Here is a 27,728-nt window from a genome sequence, read left to right on the forward strand (position 1 = left end):
TTAAATGGTTCAGAAACATCCTGTTTAAGCAGTGACTTGATGCAGCATGACTTACCTATATAACGTTCATAGAATGACATCAGTTATCATCAGGGGAAAAAAATAGCTCATTCTTAAATAAAAGGGACCTGCCACTTAATTTGTGAATATGTGTGTGTGTGAGATCTCTTTGTCTTGGAGCATAAAAGGGAGAATGATTTCATGAGTTTCTTTGGTGTGCTGGAGCAGTCCGTCTTGTTTGCTAATGCTTATGATTTTGGGATAATTACTTTTTTGCTTATTAATCTACAGTTCTCTTATGATCTTAAGAATGTAGCTCATTAGTCATGGCTGTTCTCATACTGTACCTGAATTAACCACACCTCCAGAGATTCCATATCACTGTTGCTATTTGACCAAGTAGGAATGCTTAGAATTGGAACAAAACGTGGGCCACTACCTAACAGAGATTGATTTGTGAATGTTTATAAACTGGTTGCTAGGTTTTCTGGGTGATATGCGACAGTAAAGGCCTTCATGGGAATCTCAAAACAGAGGAAATTTTCTGCCATTTATTCCACAGTCCCTTGTACAAAGATACTGAATTTAGGCTCTGTTTGTTCATTGTCAATGTTTGCACGTTCTCTCTTTGGTCTCTGAAAACCGTTTGAAACCAAATTTTTTTCTGTACATTTACACATGCAAGTAGCTTATGTAATCAAATATATATGTGTATAAACTGATTACTTAGAAAGTTGACAAAAATGAACAATTTTTAAGTGAATGGCTATCAATTGTCCTTGATTATTAAAATTCTCAACCAAAAGATAAAACTTCATCAGCATTCATGGGATCTGCTGAGTCTCTCCATGGATTTTAGCAGATTAAGTCTTAACTCTAATAGATTGGTTAAAGTCTTTGAGTTTTACTCTAAGCCCAGTTCTTTCCTTATTGTTCATAAAACACTTACCCCCCATCCTGTGGGCTAAATGTTTACTAAGCCTCTATCATGTATGAGTACTGAGCACAAGGTTTTTTGGCAGCGATGGGACTGAGCATGCCTTGCCTCCATGGCTCTAACCATCTGGCAGTATGGTATAGACACTGATGAGTCACCAACATCCATTTCCTCTTCTTCCTGGTCAGACATTTTCAGCCTCCATTGCTGCTGCGTGGGACACGTGGCTGAGCTCTTCCAGTGAGTGGTACAGAGTGTGCACAACAATGCTGTGCATCGTTCCAGGCCTGGCCCCAAAACCCTCCCATGTGTCTATCTCTGCACACACCATCATGTTCTTTACACTTCCCTAACTAGTATACGAGGAAAGAAAGTAATTGGAAGAGTTATTGAAAGTGTTTTCAGTGACAAGAAGGTAAACTCTTGGACATGACCTTGTATAAGGAGAACCTTGAGTCTCAGGAAAGTTGCCAGAGAAAGACAAGAAAAAATATATATACACACTTGGTTTGGCCATTTCTCGTTAAGTGTTAGTAGTTTTACTTAAATGGGGGGAGACCCTAAGAGAAATTCAGCTGGGTACAGTGGAGACAAAACTATCAAATTAAGGGGGAGTGTGAGATCTTACATTTTCATTTCATCTGTATTAACACAGAAGGAATAAGCTAGAACATAAATGTTGATGTGTGTCTTTTGCAATCTTAGGTCTACATAACAATAACTAATTGCTTATGTACACAGTGTTTGCCTCTTCTTCCTTTAGTCTTTGAAATCTTTGACTCTTGGGTAAAATATGTGCTTCAGTAAGGAGGATCTTACAGAATTGCTTTGTGTTTGAATAGAAGGTGGTCATTTTGGAATTGCTTTCAACAGTAATATACAAGAGTCAGGTGGGAGCTGTCTGCCAAAAGAGACAGAACAAGAGGGTTCTTTGTAGAGAATTTTAAAGCAACAATAAAACAAACTAAAAATTGGTCTGCTTATCATTATGCCTTTGCACCAGTAATTCTAAACAATGCCTGTAATAAAATACTCTTTCTACCAGAGCAAACTGCTCACACAGCCCACTACATTTACCACCCAACCCAGTTTAATAAACTACTGGGCACCTTAAGTATCTATGAAGAACAGTTTTCAAGAGCTTTAAGTGTAACAAGAGATGCATCCTACTAGGAAATATAATCAGAATTTTTGAGAGTGCATTGCCCAAGAAAGTGAAACACGGGTTATTATTTCTGGCCTGAGAAGTGGAACCAGTGATTCCAGGAAGGCTTCATGCAAGAGCTTGTTCTTAAAATTTTAAAAAGACTTGAGCAATACAATACAAGTAAGAAGAAGAAAGCCACTCCAGGCATTGAGTAATGGCACACCTCAAAGCTAAATAAGTGAATCAAGAGTGGGAGATGACCGTAGATAGAACCTAGCAGACGACAGGTCAGTCATATTGGTGTCGTTGGCATGGGACTCGGATGACAAGGGTTAAAATTTTCTGTTGTGTTTGGAAGGAAGTTATCAGATCCCTGTGGGTATTAATACTACGTGGTCAAAGCAATGGTTCTAGAAATTCTACCACTCAGCTATGAATAAGTTGTGCTATGGAGCATATGGTCAGTCTTATGCTTGTCAGTTTTGTAGGCAGTGACTCTGGGGCCCTGTTACTCTGCAAGGCAGTTGTTTCATACAGCTGCAAAGTTGAGAACCAGTCTTGACTGCATTGGCCTCCCGACAGTAGGTCTGAGCCCAGGAATAATATCAGATGTGGATGTAGTTTCCTAAGTGCCGGGTACCAAGTCTCAGTTTGACCTCTGCCTTCACAGGCTCTTGGTTTTGACCATCTCTTTTTCCATCACTGCACCTCATTCCAGTGAGGTATCATTTAAGGCTGACACCTCCCTTATGTGCCAAACCAGATGAAAGTGTTTACCAAGAAGCGTGTGGGCATTTCAGAGGGAGTATGGCTGCTTGGCTAAGACACACATAAAAGTTTAGGAGGTAGTATGGCACTGAGAAAAATGAGCAATCGGTACCACTCTCAATAATGGGAACTACTTTAGTATCTAATGAACTTGTCATGGCATAAACCGGACATTAAATCTCAGTAAGAACTGAAGTGACTCTGCTTCTCACCCTCAAACATTGTTCATTCGTCCTCAGTGAGCTGTGATTTTTGTGCATGCTGCTGTCATGAATAAGCCATAAGACTACATCATTATATTGGCCAGTTTCAAAATGGGAGACATCGGTAATACAAGTGAGCTTGCTTCCGAGGGAGTCGTCCCCCTGTTGCAAATATGCGTTGCAGTTCTTTAGAGCAAACAGCGGATGGAAGGAATAGTCATGTCATCTGTTGTTACCATCCTCCATTTGAGGCACAGCAATAAAACTGCCTTGGCAGGGAGCTAAGGAAAACTTAACCTAACAAAAGCTCTGTGCAAATTCCCATCCCTTCTGTGCCAACCAAACACACCAATGTTTGTCAAAACCTTTCCTTTCTTTTCTTTTCTTTTTTTTTTCCTCCATGTTGCTTCCAAAAGCAGAGGCAGAGAGGAGAAACCACCCAGGAGGGGCTCTTGGGGGAATGATGAGGGACAGTATGCATTATTAAGGGGAAACCAGGGTAGCAAATGGGCACTGCATTTGAGCCAGAATTGCAGTTCTATCAGGATCCCCACGGGCGGGTCCAAAGGTCCCAGAATTCAAGGTGTAAGCTTTTTACACTAAGAAATGACAGAGCCCTCACCACTCAAATTCTCTAGGCAGACAAACTTGTCAGTGGAATTTTAAACAAGTTTTGGCAAGTTTCCAAACGTTGAATTTAAAAACAAAAATCCATTAAATAAAATCCTTTCTGAAGAGCAGCAATTCTTTCATCATGGCTGAAATTTTTTAATGTGTCTCTTGGAGGCATAAACAATCAACGCAGCCATTAATTTGGAGGCCTGCCTCCCTGGCAGTGGTGCAAATTGAAGACTAATCGTTCGAAAGATATTCTGACTAATCAGGTCGCGGGGAAAATGAATAGTGCTCCGCGTAGTCCAGCCAGAGGCTTTGTTTTGCTGTGAGTTTTAATTTAAGAGGAAAAAAAAAAAACGGAGAGAAAACAGAAAATGTCAGCACTGCTTTTCCCGATGACACTTCGGTAAACTTTGCCAATAATGATATTTTTATTAGATTCAAATATCTGGGGGCCGTTTGAATTTATTGTAGCCTTGTGTCCTTTTGTTTTTCTTTTGCATTCTTCTATGTATACATAGTACATTTAGGTTTTTGGAGGATAAAAATTTGTGTAAGTCTCCAGTGCTTGGAACTTATTTATGTAAACACTTCTCTCCGTTTCTGGCGCTGTATCGTTGCGTTGTAGAGCTGGTGATTTTCTAAGTTGCTGCTTATCATTTAGGTTTTCTGCCTCCTGGTGAATCAAGTTATGGTCAAGGAATTCCTTTGTTCAGGGAGTTGCTCTGACAAAGCTTCTACACTTTCTCTCAGTTGATCTAAGACTTACCTTCCATCCCAACTTGGGTTTCTCTCTCTGGGTGGTGGCCAGATAGCCAACAGACAGAGAAAGGGGAGCCTCAGTAATATTTTATAGGAGGCTGAGTGCATGACTGGAACTCCACGAGCTGGAGTGTAGACAGCGTCTTCTCAGTTACTGAGACCTGTGTGTCATTGATTTGAAACCTTAGACTGCTTTCTTGAACATCCATCAAATCACAGTTATCACCAGGTCTTTTGTGTTAAAGACAAAGCAAAACAAAACAAATGCCGGGTAGAGCCATAACTAGTATTTTTTTCTCAACCAGAAAAGATGGGGTAGAGGGAAGGAACAGTAACGTTTGCGATTTATAGACCAACAGCCCGTGAAAAGTTCAGACCACCAGCTGAGAAACGTGGGTATCGATGCTGATTTCTAAGACATTATTGAGCCCCGAGGCCTTAAAACGATGACTTACAACATCATTATTTTCTAAGCCTGGGTTCTGTGGATGTGTTTAAGACATGTTTTGGCTGTGGATCTCCATTCCTGCTCACCATCATCTGGAGAGCTTACGTCTCATTTTGCAGTTTCCAGCTCTGAGCTCTTGGGCATAGTATGAGGTCCTGTCTTTTGTCTTGCTGGCTTCCAGGACCCTCCAGGACAGGTTGAGAAGCCTTTATCCTTCTCCTGGTGCAACTTCCTACCCATGATAGACAAATCCTTACAGAACACAGGCACCACCCATTTGACCCTCCTGTTGCCTTAAGCTAGTAACTTTGTCACTTAAGCTCATTAATGGTGTGAAAGAGATTTAGCTCAAATAATGCTCAGTGGTGGACGTAGCCTGCAGGAGTGCTTGGAATTAAGGAGGGAGGAGTCTCAGCCTTACTGTCACTCACAGTGACATCCAGCTCTGAAATAGGTAGCTGCCCTCCCAGACGGAGGCACCACCTCACATGGAGCGTTGCCCAGTCTCTTTTTGTTCAAATAGTATTTGTGATCCTAAAAGCTGGGTCCTACTGGTATGGGCACCATTCAACACTGAGCACCCCTTTTGGGCAGAGTTAATATCAGATAATTGTAGGGGCAACTACCTTCCTTAAGTGTCTAGTTTGACCATATAAGTTACCATTCAAACCTGGGCACCTGTGAGATGGAAAGCGGGCAATAGTAATAACGCACTGCAACAACAGCCCAGGACAGATCTACCTGGGAAAACGGAAACATCTTGCCATCCGACTTACGACCTACATATGGGTACCACGTGCCATACATCTCTCCCTGTACCAATCAGCTGTGGTCAGTAGCAGGTTGATTTTATGAAAAACTTAAGTTACTAGTCATATAAAGTTATGGAGGAAGGAACCTGTTTGGGAAATTCACTGTAAAGGGGGAAACCTGAGTTCCAACCCTAAGATATACCCTATCCAACCAATTGTCAAGTCTGGCTAATTCTACCTCCTAAAGGTCTCTCCCACACATCCCCGTTTCTCTATCCCCACTACCCTCGCTTTGGTTGCAGCCACCATCATCGTTCTGCTAGATTACTACAGCCTTCTAAATGTTCTCCCCACTCCAGTCTTGCCCTCCTCCATCCAATTCTCTAGGCATCAGACAGAGCAATCTTCCTGAAACCAAACCAGGCAGCATTCTAGGCACAGGGGATCCAGAAGTAAATGACAAGACGAGGTCATGTTTCCAAGATACTTACCATTTAGCATTCAAGACAGATAATGAACAAGTAAACTAATAAATAATAATTTCGGACTTCGATAAGAGCCATGGAGGTGTGCTCCAGAAGGAGGTGATAGGGAGTAAGGGGAGCAGGGAGGAGGTAAATGAAGGTGGTCAGGGAAACCTCTCTGGCACAGTGAGACTTGAAAGATGAGAGGAGACAGCCATACTGAGTGCCAGGAAAAGGGCATCCCAGCCAATGGGAAGAGGGACACTAAAAACCCAAAAGCAGGATGCTCGCAGGTGTTCTCAAGAAGCAGACCTGTGCACCTGGCACACACTGACCAAGGGGCAGAGCGATAAGCAAACAAGCTGAGAGGGTAGACAAGGGCCAGGTCGCCTAATGCCTTGTCAAAAGGAAGAAGTTTGCATTGCTCTTAAGATAAAAATCCAAAGCTGCTGAGCGCTGAGCACAGGAACTGATAGAACTAACGATCCTTTTTATTTAAGCTGACTCTTACTTCTATGTGAAGAATAGACTGTGAGTAAAAGGGACACAGATGAGAAGCCTAGATCCCCATTCAGATGAGAGAGGGTGGTGGCTAGGGGAAAGGAATGAAGCTTTTTGATATTTTATCGCATTGGAGGTATTTGTGGCTATGTATATGAACTTTCACAGCTAAGGATACATCTTTGACGTATGTCCCACTCCCCTTTCATTATTCTCTTGAATGCATAAGTGTCACCATACTTGTATTTCATTTAGTGTTTGTTGAGGCTTCATCCTTTGAAAAACAGATTTTTGATTTGTGTTTGTTGTTGTCATAGCATCGTATACATGTTTATACTGGCAAAGTATGAGGTACTTAATTTTAGAGAATGAATGAATATTAAAATTCCAGAAATACCAACAAATGCCTAGAAAATGGCTAGAAAAATCTGCCCCGATATGTCTAAAACTTGCCTCCTGATGTTAATTTTTGATTTGGAAAATCATGAGTATTTAAACCCACTGCTCTATGATGTTGAGCACTTTCCCTGATTGCAGTGGCTCTCTGATGGCCAACAGAATAAAGAAGTTGTTAATTTGGGGGTAAATAATCTAGCGTTGTTTCAAAGTGAAGGGACTGTACTCTTCAGTATTTGGTGAAGTGAATGCCAGATGGATGGATGGATGGATGGATGGATGGATGTGGATAGGGTTATATGTGCAGAAAATGGGGGTAGATGCAGATAGCCATATATCTGTCAGTTCACGTGTCTCCTCAAATATACAAGTCCACGCGACGGAGGGCAGTCTGTTGCTTGTAAAGGCTGTTAAACGATGTGAAATCCTGCCTACCCACTGTTCTTTAAGAAGTTAAGATCTATATTCTTTGTGTACAATTTGCTTGTTCTCCCCAAGGAGCAGTGTCAGTTGGTACTTCGCTGGTTGAATCCTAGTTTGATCTTGTTCAAGGATCGGGCAGTTGCTTGTTCACAGAGCAACAGAAATGCTTTTCCTGACTCTCTTGATAATGTCCCCATGTGTGAGGAAGACACATGCAATACAGATGTGTCGGGGCCATTTTCAGCATGCTGGCTGTCGGAAGTCTGCAGGAGGAAATACCTTCTTGATTAAATTCTCCAAGGCTGACATTTTCTGTTGTTCGGCCTGCTGAATGATTTCACATGTGTTTTCTGCAGAGTCAGAATTCTTTTGCGGTGTTACAGGATGGTTATTTGCTTGGCAGCATGACGTTCTTTTGGCCACTGGGGTGGGGAAGTCGTTTGAATTGTGTGAATAACAGGCAATTTCAGTGAGGCAGAGAGACATGTTCCTTCTTGGTCATTTGAAATACATTTTTAGGTCAAATAATTATGACATGAGGAAAAGATTACACCATCATTTAATGAATTTCAGATTTTTGCAAGAGTTCTACGCCCACCCCTACCTCCCATTTTTCTTCTTAAGGAACAGCTCTAAAATAGAGTTTTAAAGATTTCAACTCTCACACCCAGTAGCCCCCTGGGATTCTGCCTTTTTGTGGGTACATGGCCTTGACCTTACCTGCAAATCATCTCCTTGGATTAGTTTTCGCTAGACATGCCCCTGGGGAAAAATATTGTCCAAAAAAAGGTCCTGTTCTAGACCCACCCAGAATGACATAATATTAAGTGTTTTCCATATTCAACAGTGATACTGTTTTGAGAACTCACAGCCGGTTTGAATTTAGTTAAGTCCAATGTTTTCTTTCTCTTTTTGGTTCATAATTTCCCAGGGGCCTGCTACCTTTGTGCTGAGCTTAAAATGTCGCATTCTCCAGCAGGGAACACTCTCTGGTATATTTAAAGCAATTAGGACCCTGTATGAGAAGTTCAGTTGTAGACAAAGATAAAAGATCAGATTTCAGTTAGCTATGGAAATCTTTATTGCATTAAAGATAAAATAATTATGAAATACATTATTGTAAAGTTATTTTATAAATTGAAGATAAGAGAGAAGTCATCGTATGGGCTCTATTTTCCTCTAGCGTCAATGTTTCTCTTAATCCTCTCAAACGCTGAGTTGCAGACTCTTACTCCTGTGTGAGGTGTTTGTGGCTGTGCTACAAATGGGGTAACCACCTGGGGCTGAGGGGTTCCCTGGGACGTGGGACTTGCAGCTAAATGTGGGCAAGTCCCAGGCAAGCTGAAACAAAGGGGTCACTCTTGACATTATCCATCTATTTAATGGCCCCCAAATGACCATTTCTCGTTGTTCTGTGGGCAGACGGGGTGGGGGTTCTGCTGTTTTTGTGGGAGCTCTCAGGTTGGCTGCTTGGCTGAGGCTGGATGGGGTAAGATGTCTGCGACCTCAGCCTCCATATGATTTTTCATCACAGACTCGGGGCCCAGGGCCCAGAGTGGAAGTTGAAGACCCTCTTGAGAGTGTGCTCAGAAGTTACAACTTGCCACTTGTACCACATTTAGTGATCAGGACACGAGGCCAGCCCAACCATGGGGAAATAGATTTCACCTTTTAAAAAATGTTTATTGAAATACAGCTGACATATACATTATGTTAGTTTCAGGTGTACCACCTAGAGATTGGGCATTTGCCTACATTATGAAATGACCACCATGATAATTCTAGTAATGATCTGTCCCCATCCAAAGTCATCATGATATTATTGACCTTATGCTATGTATTACACCCCCATGGCTGATTTATTTGACAACTATAGGTTTGTACTTCTTAATCCTCTTCAACTGTTTCACTCACCCTCCCCTCTGGCCACCATCCATGTGTTCTCTGTATCTAGGAGTCTGTTTTCATTTTATTTTGTTTGTTTTGTTTTTTAGATTCTGCATATAAGTGAGATCATATATAGTAGGTATTTGCCTTTCTCTGTCTTATTTCGTTTACCATAATACCCTCTAGATTCGTCCATGTTGTCACAAATGGCAATGTTTCTTTTTCATGGCTAAGTAATACTCCATTGTGTATACGTGTGTGTGTGTGTACACATTGTGTGTATATGTATTTGATGGGAGGAGTTAAAGACAATATGGTCATCTTTAACCTCTGAGAGTTCAAAAGGCAGTTGCTCTAAGTCCGTTGTTTCCCAAGTGTGGGGGTCCCTGAGACCCTCTTAGGGAGTCCATGAAGTCAAAACTATTTTTACAACACCAGGGATTATTGCTTTTTTCCACTTTCATTTTCTCTTGAGTATAAGGTGGCGTTTTCCAGAAGTTATATGATATTGCATCAGGTTTTAGGGGAAGCAGATACAAGAATTCCACTTTTCTACTGAGACATTAAAGAGACTTGAAAAAAATGTGCAATAATGACAGTCTTCTCTATTATTCTTGTTTTTTAAAAAGTTATTTTTCATTAAATTTTGTTTAGGTTGGCCTGTAGTGTTTGCTGTGATTTTTAAATTAATACACAAATATTTTTGAATGTGCTCATTTAATTTTTCATATTAATAAAATAAGTGAAGTCATTAATACACAATTATTTTTAAAGTTTCTCATTTAGTTTTTCATATTAACAAAATAAGCTTTATTTTAATTTAATTTTAATTAAAAATGAATTAAGTTCACAAACTATAGCTCTTTGGGGTCCTCAGTTTAAGAGGGAATTCTGAGAACAAAACATTTGAGAATGATTTTCATCATCTTCCCTACTGCCATTTGCTGAGCCTGCGCCATTTCCTACACATTCTCTCTTAATCCTCCCAGTAACCCCACTGGAAGGTACTCCATTCACCCCCAGCCCTCAGAAGCATAGACAGGTGCTCCAAATCATTAGTCACCCAGTTCGCGTGCTGCAGGGCTAGAACTTGAAGCTAGTTCTATCTGACTCCAAAACCAAGCTTTGAGGAAGAAATAATGTCCTTGCCTGGAATACACCTTTTGCTTTACTGGATAGAGAGAGATTGAAGCAGAGGTGGAGAGAACCAGATGAATTATTTGAGATGTCTCAGGTAGCCAAAAACCATGCCTTTCTGCTGTCTGTTCCACTTGTCATAGCGACTTATCTTTTCAAATTGCAACTTGGTGAGAAAGGAATTCCTACAAATTCAAATGATATTCTAAACCTGGTGGGGTTTTTTTTCCCCTTATAACAAGGCATTTCTCATAGTACGTTATGCAAACCCTACTGAACACTCAATCAAGAAAGAAACGTTTGTTTGTCTGACTGTCACATTCTAAATTGCAGAAATAAATGTGCGTCACCCTAAATACATTTTCCAATTGCTTTCTACATCAGCTGGTGCATTTTGTTCGAGTCTCTTTTGTAATAGTAAAACAATTACAATAGTAAACAAAAAATTACTGAATACTCTGTGCCAGTCACTGAGAGGAACACGATGTCATGATCTCTCTAAATCCTCAAAAGAATTCTCAATCAGGCAGCGGGTGCTCCTGCCTGCCTTGAAGATACGGAGACAGGCTTGCAGAGCGGAAGTCACTTGCCTGAGGTCACCCAGCTAGTAGGTAGCTGGTAAGTCAGGAGTCAAACCCAGTTCAGGGTGGTTGCCAGTCTCAGATTCTTTTTTTTTTTTTTATGTTGTATATGTTAAAATTTAATCCATGAGGAGAGTGACTGACACTATTTAAAATTTGTAAGATCGATGACAAGGCAGCTAGAAGCCTGGTGGAAGGGATCCTGTCCCCAGTTGCTTGTGAGGTGGATTACCTCGAGTTGACACTTGTGACAGAATGCTCTCATTCATCATTTCCCCAAGGCCTCTTTCCTTCACTGAGTTGTCTGATATTTTGTTAAAGTCCACCATATTGAATGTGTTTGTAAGTTACTTTTGTTTGGATTTCCTGGCAACGGATGAGGCAAAATATATTACTGCAAACCCTGCCAGAGTTATCACCCGAGAAGGTATTTTGCTACAGTTAACTGACGCCTGTTGAGGTCTCACTTGCGGGCAAAGGCATTCCCACGATTATGTTAGAAATGCTCATTCATTCATGATCTATGATGATCACGTACAAAAGGGTCTATTCCCACCGAAGGCTTTCCTAAGTCTTTCACATTCACAGGCTTTAGCTTAGAATACACTTTGTAGACATAAGGATGTCCTAAAAATACTCTCAAGGCCGACTGTATGTGAGTCATATTGTAAATTCTCCCATCAACATAAAATACGAGGTAATTGATCACTAAAGATAAATACCACATTGCTCTTCTCCACTGAATACTATTATCTTGAGGGTCTACAACTGGGTCCTGAAGTGACTACCTGTGAGTCCTCTTATGCTTAACAAGGATTGACAGGTGGGCAAAAGCCTTCCCACATTCGCTGCATCCATAGGGCCTCTCTCCTGTGTGTTTCCTTTGATGAACATTGAGCCCCGACTTTGTAGTGAAGGCTTTCCCACACGCGCTGCACTCATACGGCTTCTCTCCTGTGTGAATCCTCTGATGGGTAATGAGGTCATTTTTGCGCAAAGAGAATTTCCCACATTCAGTGCATTCGAAGGAAGTCCTTCCCTTGTGGAACCTCTGATGCTGTATGAGGCACGTCTTCTTCCTAAAGGCTTTACCGCATGCGTCACACTTGTATGGCTCCTCTCCAGTGTGAGTTTGCTGATGGATACCTAGGGTGCTCTTCATGGTGAAGCCCTTCCCACATTCATTACATATATATGGTTTCTCTCCCGTATGAGTTCGCAGATGTGCAATCAGCATGCTTTTCCCAGTTAAGCCTTTGCCACATTCATTGCACACGTAGGGTCTCTCTCCAGTGTGAGTGCGCCGATGTACGTTGAGATGGCTCTTCTCCGTGAAGCCTTTCCCACACTCACTGCATATATAGGGTTTCTCGCCCGTGTGGGTTCGCTGGTGCACAATCAGGCGGCTCTTCACGGTGAAGCCTTTCCCACAGTCACTGCACGCGTAGGGCTTCTCGGCCGTGTGCGTCCGCTGATGTACGATGAGGTCGCGCTTCATGGTGAAGCCTTTTCCGCATTCACTACACACATACGGCTTCTCTCCCGTGTGTGTCCGCTGGTGCCTGATGAGAGGGCTCTTCAAGGGGAAGCCTTTTCCACACTCGCTGCCTGTATACGGTTTCTCTCCGGTGTGAGTTCGCTGATGGATGACCAGACGGTGCTTCATGGAAAAGCCTTTCCCACACTCACTGCACGTGTACAGCTTCTCTTCTCTGTGGCTGTGCTGATGGGTGAAAAGGCTGTTCTTCAAGGTGAAACTTTTCCCACATTCACTGCCTTTAAAGGGTTTCTCGCCTGTGTGCGTTCGATGATGTGCCGCAAGACGCCGCTTCTCAATGAAGCCCTTTCCACACTCGCTGCATATGTAAGGCTTCTCTCCTGTGTGCGTTTTCTGATGTGTGGTGAGACTGAACTTTGTGGAGAAGGCTTTCCCGCACAGATCGCCCCCGTGGGGCTTCTCTCCTGTGTGAGTTGGCTGGTGATAAATGAGCCGGCACTTCTTGATGAAGGCTTTCCCACAGTCACTATAGGTGTAAGGCTTCTCTCCCACGTGAGTTTTCTGATGTATGCTGAACTGCGACTTCGTGAAGGTCTTCTCACACTCGGCGCACTCATAATGCTTCGGTCCTGCATGCATTCTCTGCTGTTCAGGGAGCCTGGACTCCCTGGAGAAGGCTCTCCCACACAGGCTGCATCCGTGGGGTTTCTCTCCAGGATGACGTCTCTGATGATCAAAGAGCTGAGACGTCTTGATTCACTGCACACGTGGGCCTTCTCTGTGTTGTGAATTCTCTGTTGCTTAGTGGCCTGGGATGTATTGTCAGTGGGTTTGGCACTTACGGAAAATTTAGTTTCAGGACAAGACTGCTCATGGTTAGCATGGAGAAGGGATTTCCTGTCTCCATGAAACTCAGCAGAGTTCTTTAATTGACAGCTTCTGTTCTGGTCTTCAAAATTTGAATTTGATTTTAAAAGTGTTTCCCTTGGGTCAAACACACCATGATTTTGCTTTAGCAGTAAATGACTTTTGCTCGGATCAACGACATCTGCAGGCGTCTTAAGTTCACAGCCGAGTTCCCCACTCTTTTGAGTGCTTTGATTTTGCAAGTGAGGCTGTGGAGAGTCATCCACATTCCTGATTTCTGCATGGACACGACGGTGGATTTCAGCTTCTATGGTCCACAACTCTTCCCCTCGTTCCAACCTGGAGAGCGTGTCTTGTTTGCTGGCTTGATACCCCACGGACACCAGGTGGCTGTAGTTCTCCAGCATCACGTCCCGGTACAGGGCCTTCTGATCCGGGGCCAGGAGCTGCCACTCCTCCCACGTGAACTTCATAGCCACATCGTCATATGTCAGGGATTCCTGGGCTTGGATCATTTTCTTCCAACTTTGGGAAATGGCTGCAAACCGGGAGACCTCCAAAATGCAGGAGCTGGAGATCTGCAGATGCTAACGATTATGTGTGGGATAAATGACAGGTTTCTACTGTACAGCACAGAAAACCATATTCCACAACTTCTAGTGACCTGACTACTTCCAGGGACCTTCGCTACTGGCCGGCGCCTGAACTTACTTCGCTGAACTTGGTCCGCTTCCCCCATCACCGCCCTACGGTGGCCAACGAGGGTCCGAAGCATTTCTGCCCAGTCTCAGATTCTTAACCAATATAGCCTGCAAAACCCTTAAAAGGCTGTGGCAGTTTGTCTGTGGAAAGGATTTCCCCCAGGTAGACTTGAAGTAGCCCAGGTAAATTAGGAAAGGGTCACAATTTTACCTTCAGAGATTTTAACAGTGATGCAGCCTATACAAGTAATGGGAAAACAGAGCTCTGAATTTTGTCCTTTGCTTAACTGTTACTAACATGTAGCAGCTGGGAGTGTACAGAAAAAGGCAGAACGTTCCTCATCTGTACCTGGCACCACCCAGGGATGTTTTCCGATGGCCGGCAGTACTGAGTTTTGGTTTCAGTCTTCCTCCTGCCCGGACAGGCTGTGCTGCCTTCTGTTTGAAGATGCCATGATCACAGCAACAGAGCTGGAGGTGATGGGAAAGCCGGGGCTCCCCGTGTGTGGACAGCAGGGGTGCACATGTCCTGGAACACTGGCAGAGGAGTGGGCTGGGTTCCCCGTGCGCTGGGAGGGAGAGGATGAGGTTGAAAAGCCTCCTGTAGTTTATATGGACTGCTGAGCTAACCAGCTTCTCTCAGCAAGAGCCCCCGTTGCGTATTTGAGCTTTAACAACCTTCACAGCAACGTCTGATTCCTCCTGAAGGTTCAGGTTGCTGCTCCTGTCATAAAAAGCTGAGAAGTTGGGCCCAGAAAAGGATCACCTCCAGGCCAGCCACAATCTTCCATAATTGGAATAGCATTTCCAAATTGCACTTGAGCACTAATGCAGAGGAATGCAGTGTATGGTGAAGATCTGTTTGCCCGGACCACTTGTTGTGGCTTAGAAACCTGATACGCGAGACATGAAACAGACAACTTTTGTCATCCTCAATCCATGCACTTAATTATCTCCACCCTGAATTAGCGCCAGAAGCAAAGCAAGAGTGTGTGTCTAAATCTGCATAATAAAGGAAGGCGACCAAAAGGTAGAGAGTTATGTGTGTCAGTTTCTCCTTTCTGCCACCTTCTGTCCTCTCTCTGACCTCCTGGCCCTGGAAGGCAGTTCATCAGTCTGTGTCCAGTATTGCTATCTGGACGTAAAACAGCAATGCCTTTGAGCATTTCTTTGACCCTGTTAATTTAAGCAACTTTCTTGAATCCCGTAATTCTTTGTAACTTACGATACTTAAAAATGCAAAGACAGAATGAGTGCACTCCCCTTAACTCCTCCACTCGATTGTAAGGTCACAGCTGGGTTCTTGTCTCTGTCGCCTCCGTGCCCGCCTCTCAAGTACCTCGCAAATAGTGAACAAGTAAATAATATTACAAGTATTAACAGTAACAGCTAGGGGCTCTGTGGGTCAGACAGGAAACTAAGGGCGTATCCAACTCCCTGAAAAGGTAAATACTATTAATATCCCCACGTTATCCCCATTTTACAGACTGAGGAGTAGAGTCTAAGACCCAGTCCGCCATCTAGCCAAGCACTGAACCATCGGCCCTCTATGGCTTCTAAATGCCTGTGGGCTGAATGAGCATCTTTGTAATTCATCTTCTTTCTCCGCCTCTCCTTTCCCCTCTCCCCTGGCTGTCTCTGTCCCCTCCAGGAGTCTCCGTTGTTTTTCTTCCTTCTTCCCCTGAATTCACTGGCAGTCTTGGAAGAACACAGGAAAATCTTTTTGTTTGTTGTTTGTTTGTTTTGCCCCTGAAATCTTCACTGACTTTCAGATTTGTTCATCCACGTGGAATCATTATTTTGTGACCAGCAACTCATCTGGGTTCTAAAATATGCCTCTCCTTTCTCTACCAGCACCATGCCGAAGGCCATTACACTGGGGACATCGCAGTCCTCTGTTCCTCTTTGTTGATTTTGCTGTCTGTGCCTGAAATCAAGATGAAATGGCTTTGTTCATCCACTTTCCTATATGCCTTCCCAGGTGGAATGAGCCTCGGGAAACTAGTTGTTGTTTTTTTTCTTTTTTAAAGTTTAGTTTTGGTTTTGTTTGGGAGCCATGGGTAACATTTTTCAAATTCTGTGTGTTAAATTCAAGACTACTTCGATTCTTAGCACTGACCAGGCAAACATTTCTGGGGTCCAAACGATGGCTTGGGGGCAGTTGGGCCAGGGTGGTGAAGAAGCAGAGGCTGGGATGCTGGGAAGCTGGCCACACGGTGGACCCAGAAAAACCGTCCACTGCATTACATTTCAAGGAGAGCCTGGGGCTGGTAGTTACTCTCCAAAAACAAAAAGGAAACTTCCAGCGGGATCCATGGGCCCTGTTTGGCTGGCCCATAGTGCACATGTGTGCAGGTACCATGAGCATAATTCAAGGGGATCTCTCACCCTGGCCACCTCATTTGGGAAGAGTGTAGATAAATATCCCTGCTGACAGTGACAGTCACGTGCCTTGCCCAGGGACACAAGCCGCCAAACCTCAGTTGTCTCACCTGGAGAAAGGAAGTACTGGGAATGCCGCCTTACACACTTGTTGTGGGAATTCAATTCGAGTAGAACTGCAAGATGCTTAGCATGTTGCCTGGTCCACAGTCCACATCGAAAGATCAGAACTCTTTCTCCCGCTGGCCTGCTCTACCATTCGACATCCCTGGCATTAGAGAACCACCACTCCGGGCTTAGGCACTTTTAAATGCTCCTCCCAAGAGTATTTATAAAGTCTTCCTTTAACACATTATTGCATCCTAGTTTATCATCATTAGCTGATGAGTAAGTATAGCATTCCAGTGGCAGAAAATAATAGTGACTATCACTTATTCAGCACACACTGTCTTCCAGCCTCCAAGCTCAAAATGCTCTCAACAACCTTATGAGGTGCTCTTAGAAAGGATGGACGATTTACCCATGGTCACTGGACTTGAAGTGGTGGAAATGAAGTGTTAAGCCAGGACTATCTGACACCAGGGTCAGCGTTTTTATTACTATGCTCTGTGGCCCCCGAATATGCTTTAATGGGATAGAAGAGGTCTGGAGAGTGCCAAGGCAGGCTGGGCTTCTTCAGAGCATCAGAGCCAAGGGCACAGGATCACTTGATAAAAGCAAAATACAAGGGTTCCAGCAGTAGGACGGCAATGTGAAATACGAAAGAAAAAGTCAGGGGAGCTGCTTACAAACTGTACTTCCTCAAGCATCCTTGCCTTGGCTTCCGAGTTCTGTCTGATCTCTCTTCCTCCCACCCCTTTCAGTGGCCCTGGCCTGGTCCCACAGCTCAGCAGATTCCTCTGGGTCTTTGCATGTACTGTTCTATTGGTCACCAATACTTTTCAAACAGGGACCACGTCTTTCTTACATACCGTTGATCTCCAACACCCAGCCTGATTCCTGGCAAGTAGTCGTTGGCCTCTATACTGGAATGGCCACATCATTAGGAAACCGATGAGTGGGACTTCTTAGAACTTCGTCTAGTGCTGACTCTAACAACCAGCTTCTGGGTCCCAGATCTGCCACTTGCAATTGCTCTTTTTCTCATGCCTTATTCCCTCACTTCAACACCCACGTTCGTATGTTTCTGCCATTTAAGCATCTGTTCCTGCCTAGTCAACACGACAAAGGAAAGAAGCCCGGGCAGGCTCTGTTGCCACCCCCTTCCCACCAGGGAGACTTGAAGAGGCAACCAGAAGTGAGCTACCTCACCAGCCTCCTCAATCTCCTGCTGCCCCCGTTTCCCTGGGTAGGATCCCCCCTCGCCCCCGGCCCCAATGAGAGACATCAGTGGTCCTCAGGGGTCAGTGGGATTAGGTGCAGAGGAATCTCGTGCCGAAGATACTCTGTGAATAGAAAGTCCAGCCAGTTCTTGGTTCTTTGCCCTCCTTGTGGGAGCTGAGTCCCTACATCAGCCCAAGTGCGTATTAGACGGCACGAGATAAACCATTCGGGTGTTTTATTCTAACATACAGCTTAATACAGAGAAACACAGAGACAGCAGTAAGAGCACACTCTCACAGATGGCTTCTACTATTTTAAAATATAAAATTAATGAGTGTCAGATCAGAAATGTTTTTTTCTGGTTTTTGACTAAAGCTTACATTTTCGAGACTATGTTGTATGATACAAGAATATACTTTTGGTTGGAGAGATTGCAATCAGCTTGACTGATTATGCTTACTAACCAAAGGACAGAATACAGCTTTGAGGGGTGAAGAGGAAGGATGCTTATATCCGTATAGCACTGATGAATGATGTGGTGTGGACCAGCCTGGTTTCCCATAAAGATAGCTTATGATTGGCTGCCATACATATACTGGTTCATTCTTTTTCCCCCAGAGCTATGTATGGGTCATTAAAGAATTAGTTAGGAGTATTAGTTATCTCTTGCTCTTTACAGTACTACCACAAATTTCGCAGCTTAAAACAGTACGTATTTACTCTTTCATGGTTTCTGTGGATAAGGGGTAAGATTGAAACAAGAGAATAGGAAAGGCCAATGCAAGGAAGCTTTGTCAAGTTGGCACCTGCTATGGACATCCAGTGTTCCATTCCAGTAGACCTCTTGAGGAGCTTTATAAATGCACTTCCTAAGGAGAAAGAGGAGAAGGATGTACCCTTATTCTCCATTGCCCATTGTTCAATGGTGGCTCTACAGGCATTAAGCCCCCTATAGTTTGGGGTTGTGCTTTTGTGAGTGCAGAGTGGCTTCCCATGGATGCTCCATGCCAGGGCATTAGAAAAGATCTGAGGCTTAAGCGGGTCACCTGCAAGGCTGCAATCCAGATAATGACAATCACAGTAATGACCAGGGCTGCAGTCTCATCAGGGGTTCAAGGGGGGAATGACCCACCTCCAAGCTCACATGGTTGTTGACAGAATCCAATTTCTTGCAGGCTGTCAGATTGAGGGTCTCAGTGTCCTGCTGGCCATCAGCTGGAAATTTCCCTCAGTTCCTTGCCACATGACCCTCTCCACCAGCAGCTCACGACATAGGGCAACTTGCTTCTTCAAGGCCAGCAAGAGAGAGAACTCCTTGCAAGACAGACATTACAATCATAGGAACTGCAATCACTTACATTCTGTAATCTTTACCGTATTTTATTGGTTAGAAGTCATAGTTTCTGTGCACACTCAATGGGAAGAGATTATGCTGTGGCATGAACACTCAGAGACAGGAGTCCTGTGAGTCACCTTAGAGTCTGTCTGCTGTAGTGGCTAAGGGGACTCAAAGGTATGAGATCCACAAGGCCAGTGCGAATTTAGTTGCTTTATGAAAAGTATTAATGGCTAGCATAATCCAGCATAAATTCAATTTTATGCAAACATTTACTACCCCAAGAAAACAGTCAAGTTTTTTTTTAATCTACTATTCTGTCATATTATCATAACCTAAATCCTCTTTAACAAACATGAGTTTTTTAAATCTGAAAGCATACTCATTCCCGATGCCATTGCTTCTGGCATTTATGCTCCCCGAGGATGGAAATTAAGTCACTTTTAATTAAGCTTCTCTTCTCCATATCAAATTGTTCTGTGGCATTTTCCTTGACACTTTAGTGTTTGGCTATTTAGCATAACTTTAATTAGAGTATTAACAATATTACACAAATACATCAGTTAGGTCAAATCATTGAAACTTAAAAAAAAGAAAAAATATATTACTTTCTTGTTCCCATTTTTCCCTTTAATTAGAACGAGGCAAGCCACTGTGTTGTATACTTATTTTTAATAATGTTGTTTGCAGGAGCGTGTGTATTTCCCCTTTGTTATGCTCAATGTGGCACATCTCACAGATGTTGCGAACAGCTCAGGATGTCTTGAAGGGACAATGAGACTGTGGTTAAACAACAGAGCGTCTCGCAGCGCTGAGGTCTGCTGCTAACAGCTGGCTTGCTGAAGTGTGAGAAGCCTCATTCAGTTTTCAAAAGGAATGTGTTCTTGGCGGGGCAGAGCTGTGTGTGTCTGCGTGCACTTCAGTGTCCTTTATGGTTAGTTTCCCCAAAGGCTTACTGTCCGTATTGCATCATTTGTTTTTATTTGTAAGAGTATTTTGGAAGCTTCAGAGCAGTTGTAGGGTCATTATCGTTTCTAGCTGTCATTGGTTATGACTGCCTGTGGAAACTGTGCTGAAGGCAAACAAAAGTAAACGAAGGTCCCTCTTCAGTGCCTTTCCTCTTTATCTGCACTTCCCAGCTCTTTGGGATTATCCAGGGCCAAGCTAGTTTTGATTTATGACATTCGTCTCCCCAAAAGGGCCACAGGGACTTTGGGAGGTAGGTGAACCATTCGCATGAAAAATTAAAGCTGGCGTATTTATTCTGAAGGGCAGGGTGAAGTTAATGACCCTGCAAAATTCCTGACAAATAAATTTATTTACCCCGTCCTTCTAATGAGGTAACAAAGCAGCTCTATATCCAGCCCTGGGGAAGCTGATGCTTCTGAGTAAAAAGTCTATGGAATGGATAACCCTCTAGGGCACTGGAGAAGCAATCCATCTTAGGAAAATGGAATTAGTTTTAACTACACTATTAAGTACTATAAATTACCCTCCTGGGCCCGGCTAGTTAAGCACCCAAATTATTTTTCAATATGATTCTGCTTCCTTTTCTAATACCAAAGAGAACTGGAAAGAGGGGAGTCTAACTAGTCAAAATACATTTTTCGTAATATACAAAAAACATTGATGGTATCTTCTCTAGCACCATGTTTGTAGTTTTGTGTGTGCAGCGTGAGAAAACTGGTATTTCCATTTACTGCGAATTAAGTATCTATTCAGTACGATGTGTTGGGGCAGGGACTGTGAGGAAAGAGAGAACATGCTTTTTCCTCAATGAGCTTCCAATCTGGCCAAACTCCTCACCTTGATCTTCTTAATTCCTCCCGTGAATTCCACTGCCTTTGGAATGAGGTTGACCTCCTAGCCAGAGCTCCTAAAATTCTAGATAATCTGGCCACCACCAGCGTCTCCATTAGACGCTTCAGCAGTTCAGCCAGACAGGTGTTGTTGTTCCCGTTTGGCAGAGGCGGAAACGCAGGCTGAAAGAGCGTAAGTGAGCTTGGAAACTAGTCCCAGGCAGCAGAGGGAGGTTCAAGGCCATTATCCCCTCAATCCCTGGCCTTCTTCCCTTCTAACCTGTGATTATATAATGCAACAAACCGATTTAGCGGGATGAGGAGCAATCCGTCAAATACGTGTTTAATGAGACTAGGATTGGACAGCAGCCTCGGTTGGAAAACACTAGATTCAAAATGAAAAAGCGAAGTCCTGCTCCTGGTCCTGCCAATAATTAGCTGTGAGATCTTGGATAAATATCTTTTCCTCATTTTCTTCATTTATAAAGTGACGAAAGCCAACTAATAATTTCTAGGCAATGTTTTCCCAAATCTGGTCCAAACAGTCAGCCAAGGCTGACAGTTAAGGGTCCACACTTGGAGACTTGCCGTGCACATTAGCATGTTAAAGGCACCATGGGGTCATGCGTGAAGAAATCTATTACCATGGCACTCTTTAAACTTATTTGACCCCAGAACACTTAGTCATATCTCACAGAGCTATGTTCCCTAGAAAATAACTTGGAAAGCGATTTTCCAAATTCTCTTTAGACTCTAAAATTTGATAGTTGACATTTTCACTTGTGAAAATGTTCCACATCTACCACTCACGTGTTCTCTTTTAATTGTGACTTTCCAACCACCACCCCCCCCCCCCTTAGGACTGAACACAGTGGGCAACAGATAAATGCTATTGACTGATTTATTCAGTTCTTAAGGTTAATGTATTCCAAACAGTGCTGATTTTGTACTTGGCAAAATTTTGTCTAACACAGAACAGTTCTGGGATGGGAAGCACTGGGCTCTGAGAACTGGGGGAAAACCACCAATTCTCCCGAGAGCCATCCAGAGAGATGCCAGATGACATTTCAGGACCATTTAGCTATGAACGTTTCATTCAAACGCAAAAACAAAAGGCAAATTCTGTCTCTGGTTAGCAGACTTCTGATCCGCTCGTTCCTCCCGAATGAAGTCTGCACAGAGTCAAAGCATTTGGTGCTGGGTGTCACTGAGCAGTCACTCTGATGTGACAGCCATTTTTTTTTTCACCCTCCTTCCAGTAGTTTCCAGGATGAGTTGGCTCAGCCAGATTCTCTCAGGGATAAAACGCCCCTTTCATCCCTAGAATGCCACTCGGTGTCTCCTTCAGTAGTAAATTACCAAACACCAGTCTCCTGGCCTGAAAGGGCTTATTCACAATGCCAGTGCCAAAGAGTCTCCCCGGAACTAACGTGACAACGTGACACTTCTTGTTTGTGTGTACACAAGAAAACAAAGCAACTGTAATATTCAATATAATAAATACACAGAAACAGACTTTTTACAGTCTGTCCCTTTTTAAAGGGACAATTGTTTTTAATAAAAAGTCTTAAAATAGCATTATTTTTCATCTTGGGAAGGTGTGTGTGTCCAAGTGATTTAATATGCTCGTAAAACTTTTCACAGTGTACCAAGAAGCATAAAGATGTGGAACACCTTCAGAGCTGTGTGACTCCACCTGCACCTATTGGTAATTCTTTTATCTTTATGTTTAAAAACCGAAGAAATACAAAGATTCTGTGTAGGATAAACGAAGATCATTTTAATACCGCAGGCTCATGAGTAAGAACACTGAAAAAAACGTTTGGGTTTCTGGCCTCTCTTATAAATGCAGATTGTTGAAAAAAGAGGGCCTTTCCTGCTATTCATGTTGTATAGTGGCACATGCAATGCAGTTGTATGTAGTTGAAAGTCACAATAAAGAATAGTGATTAAGAGTAGTGAATTGGAGAGGAAGGTATAGAATTTTGGGGCAGGGTCTAGCTCAGTGGTAGAGCTCGCGCTTTGCATGCACGAGGTCCTGGGTTCGATCCCCAGTACCTCCATTAAATAAATAGACAGAGAGGCAAACAACTTACCTAATTACTGCCCCCCCCCCAAAAAAAACAAAGAGTAGAGAATGAATTGACTTTGAGGTAGAAACAGAGTGTGGATCATCGCTCTGCCACTTACTATCTATAAGCTTGTTTTAAAAAAATTTGTGCTTCACTTTTCTTACATGTAAGTAGAGGTATACTTTCTTCACAGGCTGTTTTAAAGATAAAATGAGATAAAGTCTGTAACACAATTACCCAGTGACTGCCGCAGAAGCAAGTAATAGTTACTAACTTGTGGAGACCTCTTAGTTCATTTGGCAGGACGGCCAGAGACAGACACTTGCTCATCCTAAGAGCACCATTTCCCTGGGATCCTCTTGGCTCCATCCCCCTCTTGTTGGCTTCATCTGCAGAAGTTCCAGGCCTCTCGTTCACGCACCATGATTCCATCTGAAAGCTCTTGCCCAGAAACCCCTAGAAAATGTCCCTGTAGATCACTGGGCCAAGGTGGTCACTGGCCAAGGTAGGGTGCACGGACCAGATGGGGCCCATGGACCAACGCCTTGAACCACAGTCAATACTGTTATTTCTGGATAATTCAGTCCAACAAATATTCAGTTCTATCTAATGCCCACGTCAGACACTGTGTTAGACTTGGAAGTTAAAATGATTTACACCAGGGGTTCAGCAAACTTTTTCTTCAAGGGTCAAAAAGTGAAATTTTAGGCTTTGCAGGCCTAGAAGTAAAATCAAGGATATTGTAGGAACCTCTATGCCCGCATAAAATGTACCCATTTAAAATGTAAAGTCATTCTTAATGCAGGGCCACAAGAAACCAGATGACTGGGCCCATGAGCCATAGTTTGCCAGCACCCAGGACACACAGCTTTAGTCCCTGTCCTCATGAAGTTCATCCAAAGTGTGACATGATGCCCTGGCATTGTTTGAAACCCTGCCTCCCAGTCCCGCTTGTCATTTGAATGAGGTTGAACCTGTCAGTGGGATGATCTGTGCACTGTCACCTACCTGTCCATCCAAATCTCAGAACCCCCCGTCAGGGGGCGTGCCTCACAGAGTAGCTGATGGTGATGATCTTCTGTTGAATTTAAGGCCATAGCATGAACCCACTCGAGCGCCAGGTCAGAGATTCTTAAGAGCTTGGTCTGGAGGGAGAAAACATGAACCAGGAAATTGTCCCTTCAAAGACTTGTCTTTAATAGATCATCCCAGACCCATGGAAAAAGAGCTCAGTGGCAGGATGCGTGTATGACCAAGTCGTCGCACCTCTGCACACAGAGCCAACACTTGCTCCGCCACAGACATTTCCCAAGAGGCCATGCCACCTAAGCCATATGGCACAGCGTGGACCACAGCTGTGAACTTCAGTTGGAAACAAAGCTGTTCCCCAGCCGGGAGAAGGCCCGGAACACGGGGCGCGGTGCACGAGCGCCTCTCGCGGCCCGTGTCACAGACGTGTGCACTGAGTCCCAGAGGCAGCGGGAGCGTGCCCCCCCGGCGCAGGGCTCGGCCACCCGCTCGCCGCTGGTTCTGTGACTTCCCCGGCGGAGAAAGAGGCCAAGTCACGCTCCACCTAACTCGGCCCATCCCCTGTCGTTTGCTTTTGCAGCTTGACTTCACCACCTTCAATTTTGTTGGTGCCTCTTGGCCTTTTGCGTGGTGAGAGTGTCATTAGGGGATTGAAATCTGCAAAAGAGTCCTTGGCTGCCGTTTGGAAAGTCAAAGGGAGGGGGCTGGCCGGGCAGGGCTGGTGCTGCGAGTCACATAAGCAAGTCGTATCCCCTTTTTGAAGTAATTCATAATCAGTAAACAAAATTGTGTTTCTTTTTCTCTGTAGAAGTGTAGTCGATTTACAATGTTATGTTAGTCTCTGGTGTACAGCATAGTGATTCATCTATATACATATATATCCATTTTCACGTTCTTTTTCATTATAGTTTACTGCTAGGTATTGAATATAGTTCCCTGTGCTATACAGTAGGACCCTGCTGTTTATCTATTTTGTATATAGTAGTTAGTATCTGAAAATCCTGGACTCCCAATTTATCCCTTCCCACCCCCTTCCCCACCCTTGTACCCATAAATCTGTTTTTTTCTGTCTGTGAGTCTGTTTCGTAAATAAGTTCATTTGTGTCCTTTTTTTTTTTTAGATTCCACATGTAGGTGATATCATATGATATTTTTCTTTCTCTTTCTGGCTTACTTCACTTAGTGTGATGATCTCCAAGTCCATCCATACTGCTGCAAATGGCATTATTTTATCCTTTTGTATGTAATTTTCCATTGTATGTATTATGTGTGTGTGTGTGTGTGTGTGTGTGTGTGTGTGTGTGTGTATACACACACCACAACTTCCCTATCCAGTCATCTGTCAGTGGACATGTAGGATGCTTCCATGTTGTGGCTATTGTAAACAGTGCTGCTATGAACACTGGGGTGCAGGTGTCCTGTCGAATTAGAGACTCCTCCAGATGTATGCCCAGGAGTGGGGTGGCTGGATCGTATGGTAAATCTAATTTCAGTTGTTTAAAGAATCTCTATACTGTTTTCCACAGAGGCTGAATTAAATTCCCACCAGCAGTGTAGGACAGTTCCCTTCCCTCCACCCCTTCTCCAGCATTTATTGTTTGTGGACTGACAACTAATTTCCAGAATATAGAAATAGCTCATACAACTCAATAACAACAACAACAAAAGCCCAATCCAAAAATGGGCTGAAGACCTAAGCAGACGTTCCTCTGATGAAGACATACAGATGGCCAACAGGCGCATGAAAACATACTCAGTTTTGCTAATTATCAGAGAAATGCAGATCAAAACTACAATGAGGTATCACCTTAGACCGTTCAGAATCAGACATCATTACAGAATCTACAAATTATTTTTCTTTTAATATTTTCTGTCCCAAGAACAGGATTCAAAGTACCTGAGCTGCTCTTGTTAACTCTAAGCTGACTGATTAAAGTGTACCCTGGGGATCCTCACACTTCAAGACAGGGTGAAACAGAACCCAGAATCTTGAACTCTTTATCTGCTTTGTCTTGTAATTGTCTCCTTCTCTGGGAGTCAACAGCCTATGGGAATTCATGGTTGTGTGTAATCATCTCAGTTGGACCAGACAGCATTTATCTGTTGTGCACATTAGATTGTACAAGCTCCTAACAAAGGCTGTAGAAAGCAGAATAAATAGATTCTGTCTTTCTTCATTTAGCTTTCAATGATTGGCAAGATTTAAAAAATCCAAAATGACCTAAACATCTAAAATCCCTGATGTCTCCCCCGGTGTACCCCCCATCACGAAGCTTCTCTTCTTTGTCTGTAGCTCTTAAAAATTTGGGTTAAAAATGAACTATTTTGTAATTTTTCTGAGTCTTGAGTCAGTGAGTCTTGGCATCCCCTAGAATACATGTTTCTTGGGGTAAAGAACGTAGGTTTCTGTAAGTCTCATGTTTGCTGGCATTATGCTGACTAAATCATACTCATTTTTTAGTGTCTCATACAAGGGTACATATCAAGAAGGTAGAGTCATGTTTAAGGGCTTTGAGTCAAAGCCATGACTCTCAAAGATACTAGCTGTTACCGCAGGCTCAGTGTTCTCATCTGTTTAATGGGGACAATAATCACGCCTACCCTTGTTCTAAGGACCATGCACATGAACGCATAAACCATATGGCACAAGCCAGGCAAAGCCAACTGCTCAGTATATGGTCACTGCTGCTTTTATTGCTGCTGTTCCTCCCTCCCCCGCAAACAAAATACCCTTAAAAATTGAGTAACAAACTGAGGTTAAGACAACTTGGAATAAACAACGCAATAAAACCTGATACCAACCCTAGAAACAAGCCTACAGCCAGCCAATATTTTCTCATTTTCAGAAAACCCAGTAGGGAATAACCCAGTGTGGCCTTGAGAATAAAAATGAAGGGTAATTGTCCATTTTTCAAAGGAGCTCAGCATATGGCTCTTGAAAACAGTTCACTTTTCTGGGTAAAAAGTCTTATTCACAGACTGCTTTCCAGCAACAGGGTCTAGGTTGAGCCAATGCCAGCGCGGGTCCCTGGACCGCTTTTCTGCCTGGATCATCCCAGGAAGGGCTGCCAAGAGTATACTCCGATGGATGCGGATGGAAACAGGGACACAAAAGCAACTCAGTGACTGGTGTCGTGTCCACGCTTCTAACTGGACATTATTGTCCCGTATCTTACAAGGTTTGGTTGGGCGAGAGATATAACGTACCAGGGCTCAACTGAGTTCATCTCGCCAGTCTCTTTCTGCAGGTCTGAAACCCTGCTGTTGAGGGCATTAGGATTTTGCTGGTTGCAAGAGACAGAAAATGGAACACAAAACCAACTTAAGCAAAGAGATGACCTCCTTGACTCATAGAAATGAAAAGCCCAGGGTCCAGAATGTTTCGGGGGTCTACATAGCATTCTTACGCCTTACTTTCCTTCTCTGCCCTCTGCCTTCCCTAGAATTTGCTGCATTCCCAGGTATGGAAGCTGCAGGCCTACATCCTTCCAAGATAAGTGATGACCTGAAAGAGAGGACCGAGATCCTCCGCTTGACTGCTGTCGGCCTGAATGGAATCAGTGCCTCTTCCTAAGCCAAGGCTGGCAGAAGGGAATTCTCTGATGGGCTTAGACCTGGGCCAGTTAGGTACCCCTCGTGAATTGCTTGTGGCAGGGTTAACGCTACGAAAGCATTTGTATTGTGAGTAGAGGGAGCGTTT

General features: G+C 43.5%; 1 protein-coding gene and 1 non-coding gene across 2 annotated transcripts; one reads left to right on the plus strand and one right to left on the minus strand.

Annotated features, from left to right (window-relative positions):
• Positions 1–11,566: 11,566 nt before the first annotated feature.
• Positions 11,567–14,143, minus strand: LOC107033523 (uncharacterized). The gene is given in 3 exon segments (XM_072950177.1): positions 11,567–13,274; positions 13,277–14,050; positions 14,098–14,143. Coding segments are annotated over 2 exon segments (2,094 nt in total). The 5' UTR covers positions 13,902–14,050; positions 14,098–14,143; the 3' UTR covers positions 11,567–11,805.
• Positions 14,144–22,914: 8,771 nt separating this feature from the next.
• Positions 22,915–22,990, plus strand: TRNAA-UGC (transfer RNA alanine (anticodon UGC)). Its single transcript has one exon. It is a non-coding gene; the product is annotated as a tRNA-Ala (tRNA).
• The last annotated feature ends 4,738 nt before the right edge of the window (positions 22,991–27,728 follow it).

Source organism: Vicugna pacos, chromosome 3 (assembly GCF_048564905.1).
Source record: "Vicugna pacos chromosome 3, VicPac4, whole genome shotgun sequence".
NCBI lineage: Eukaryota > Metazoa > Chordata > Mammalia > Artiodactyla > Camelidae > Vicugna > Vicugna pacos.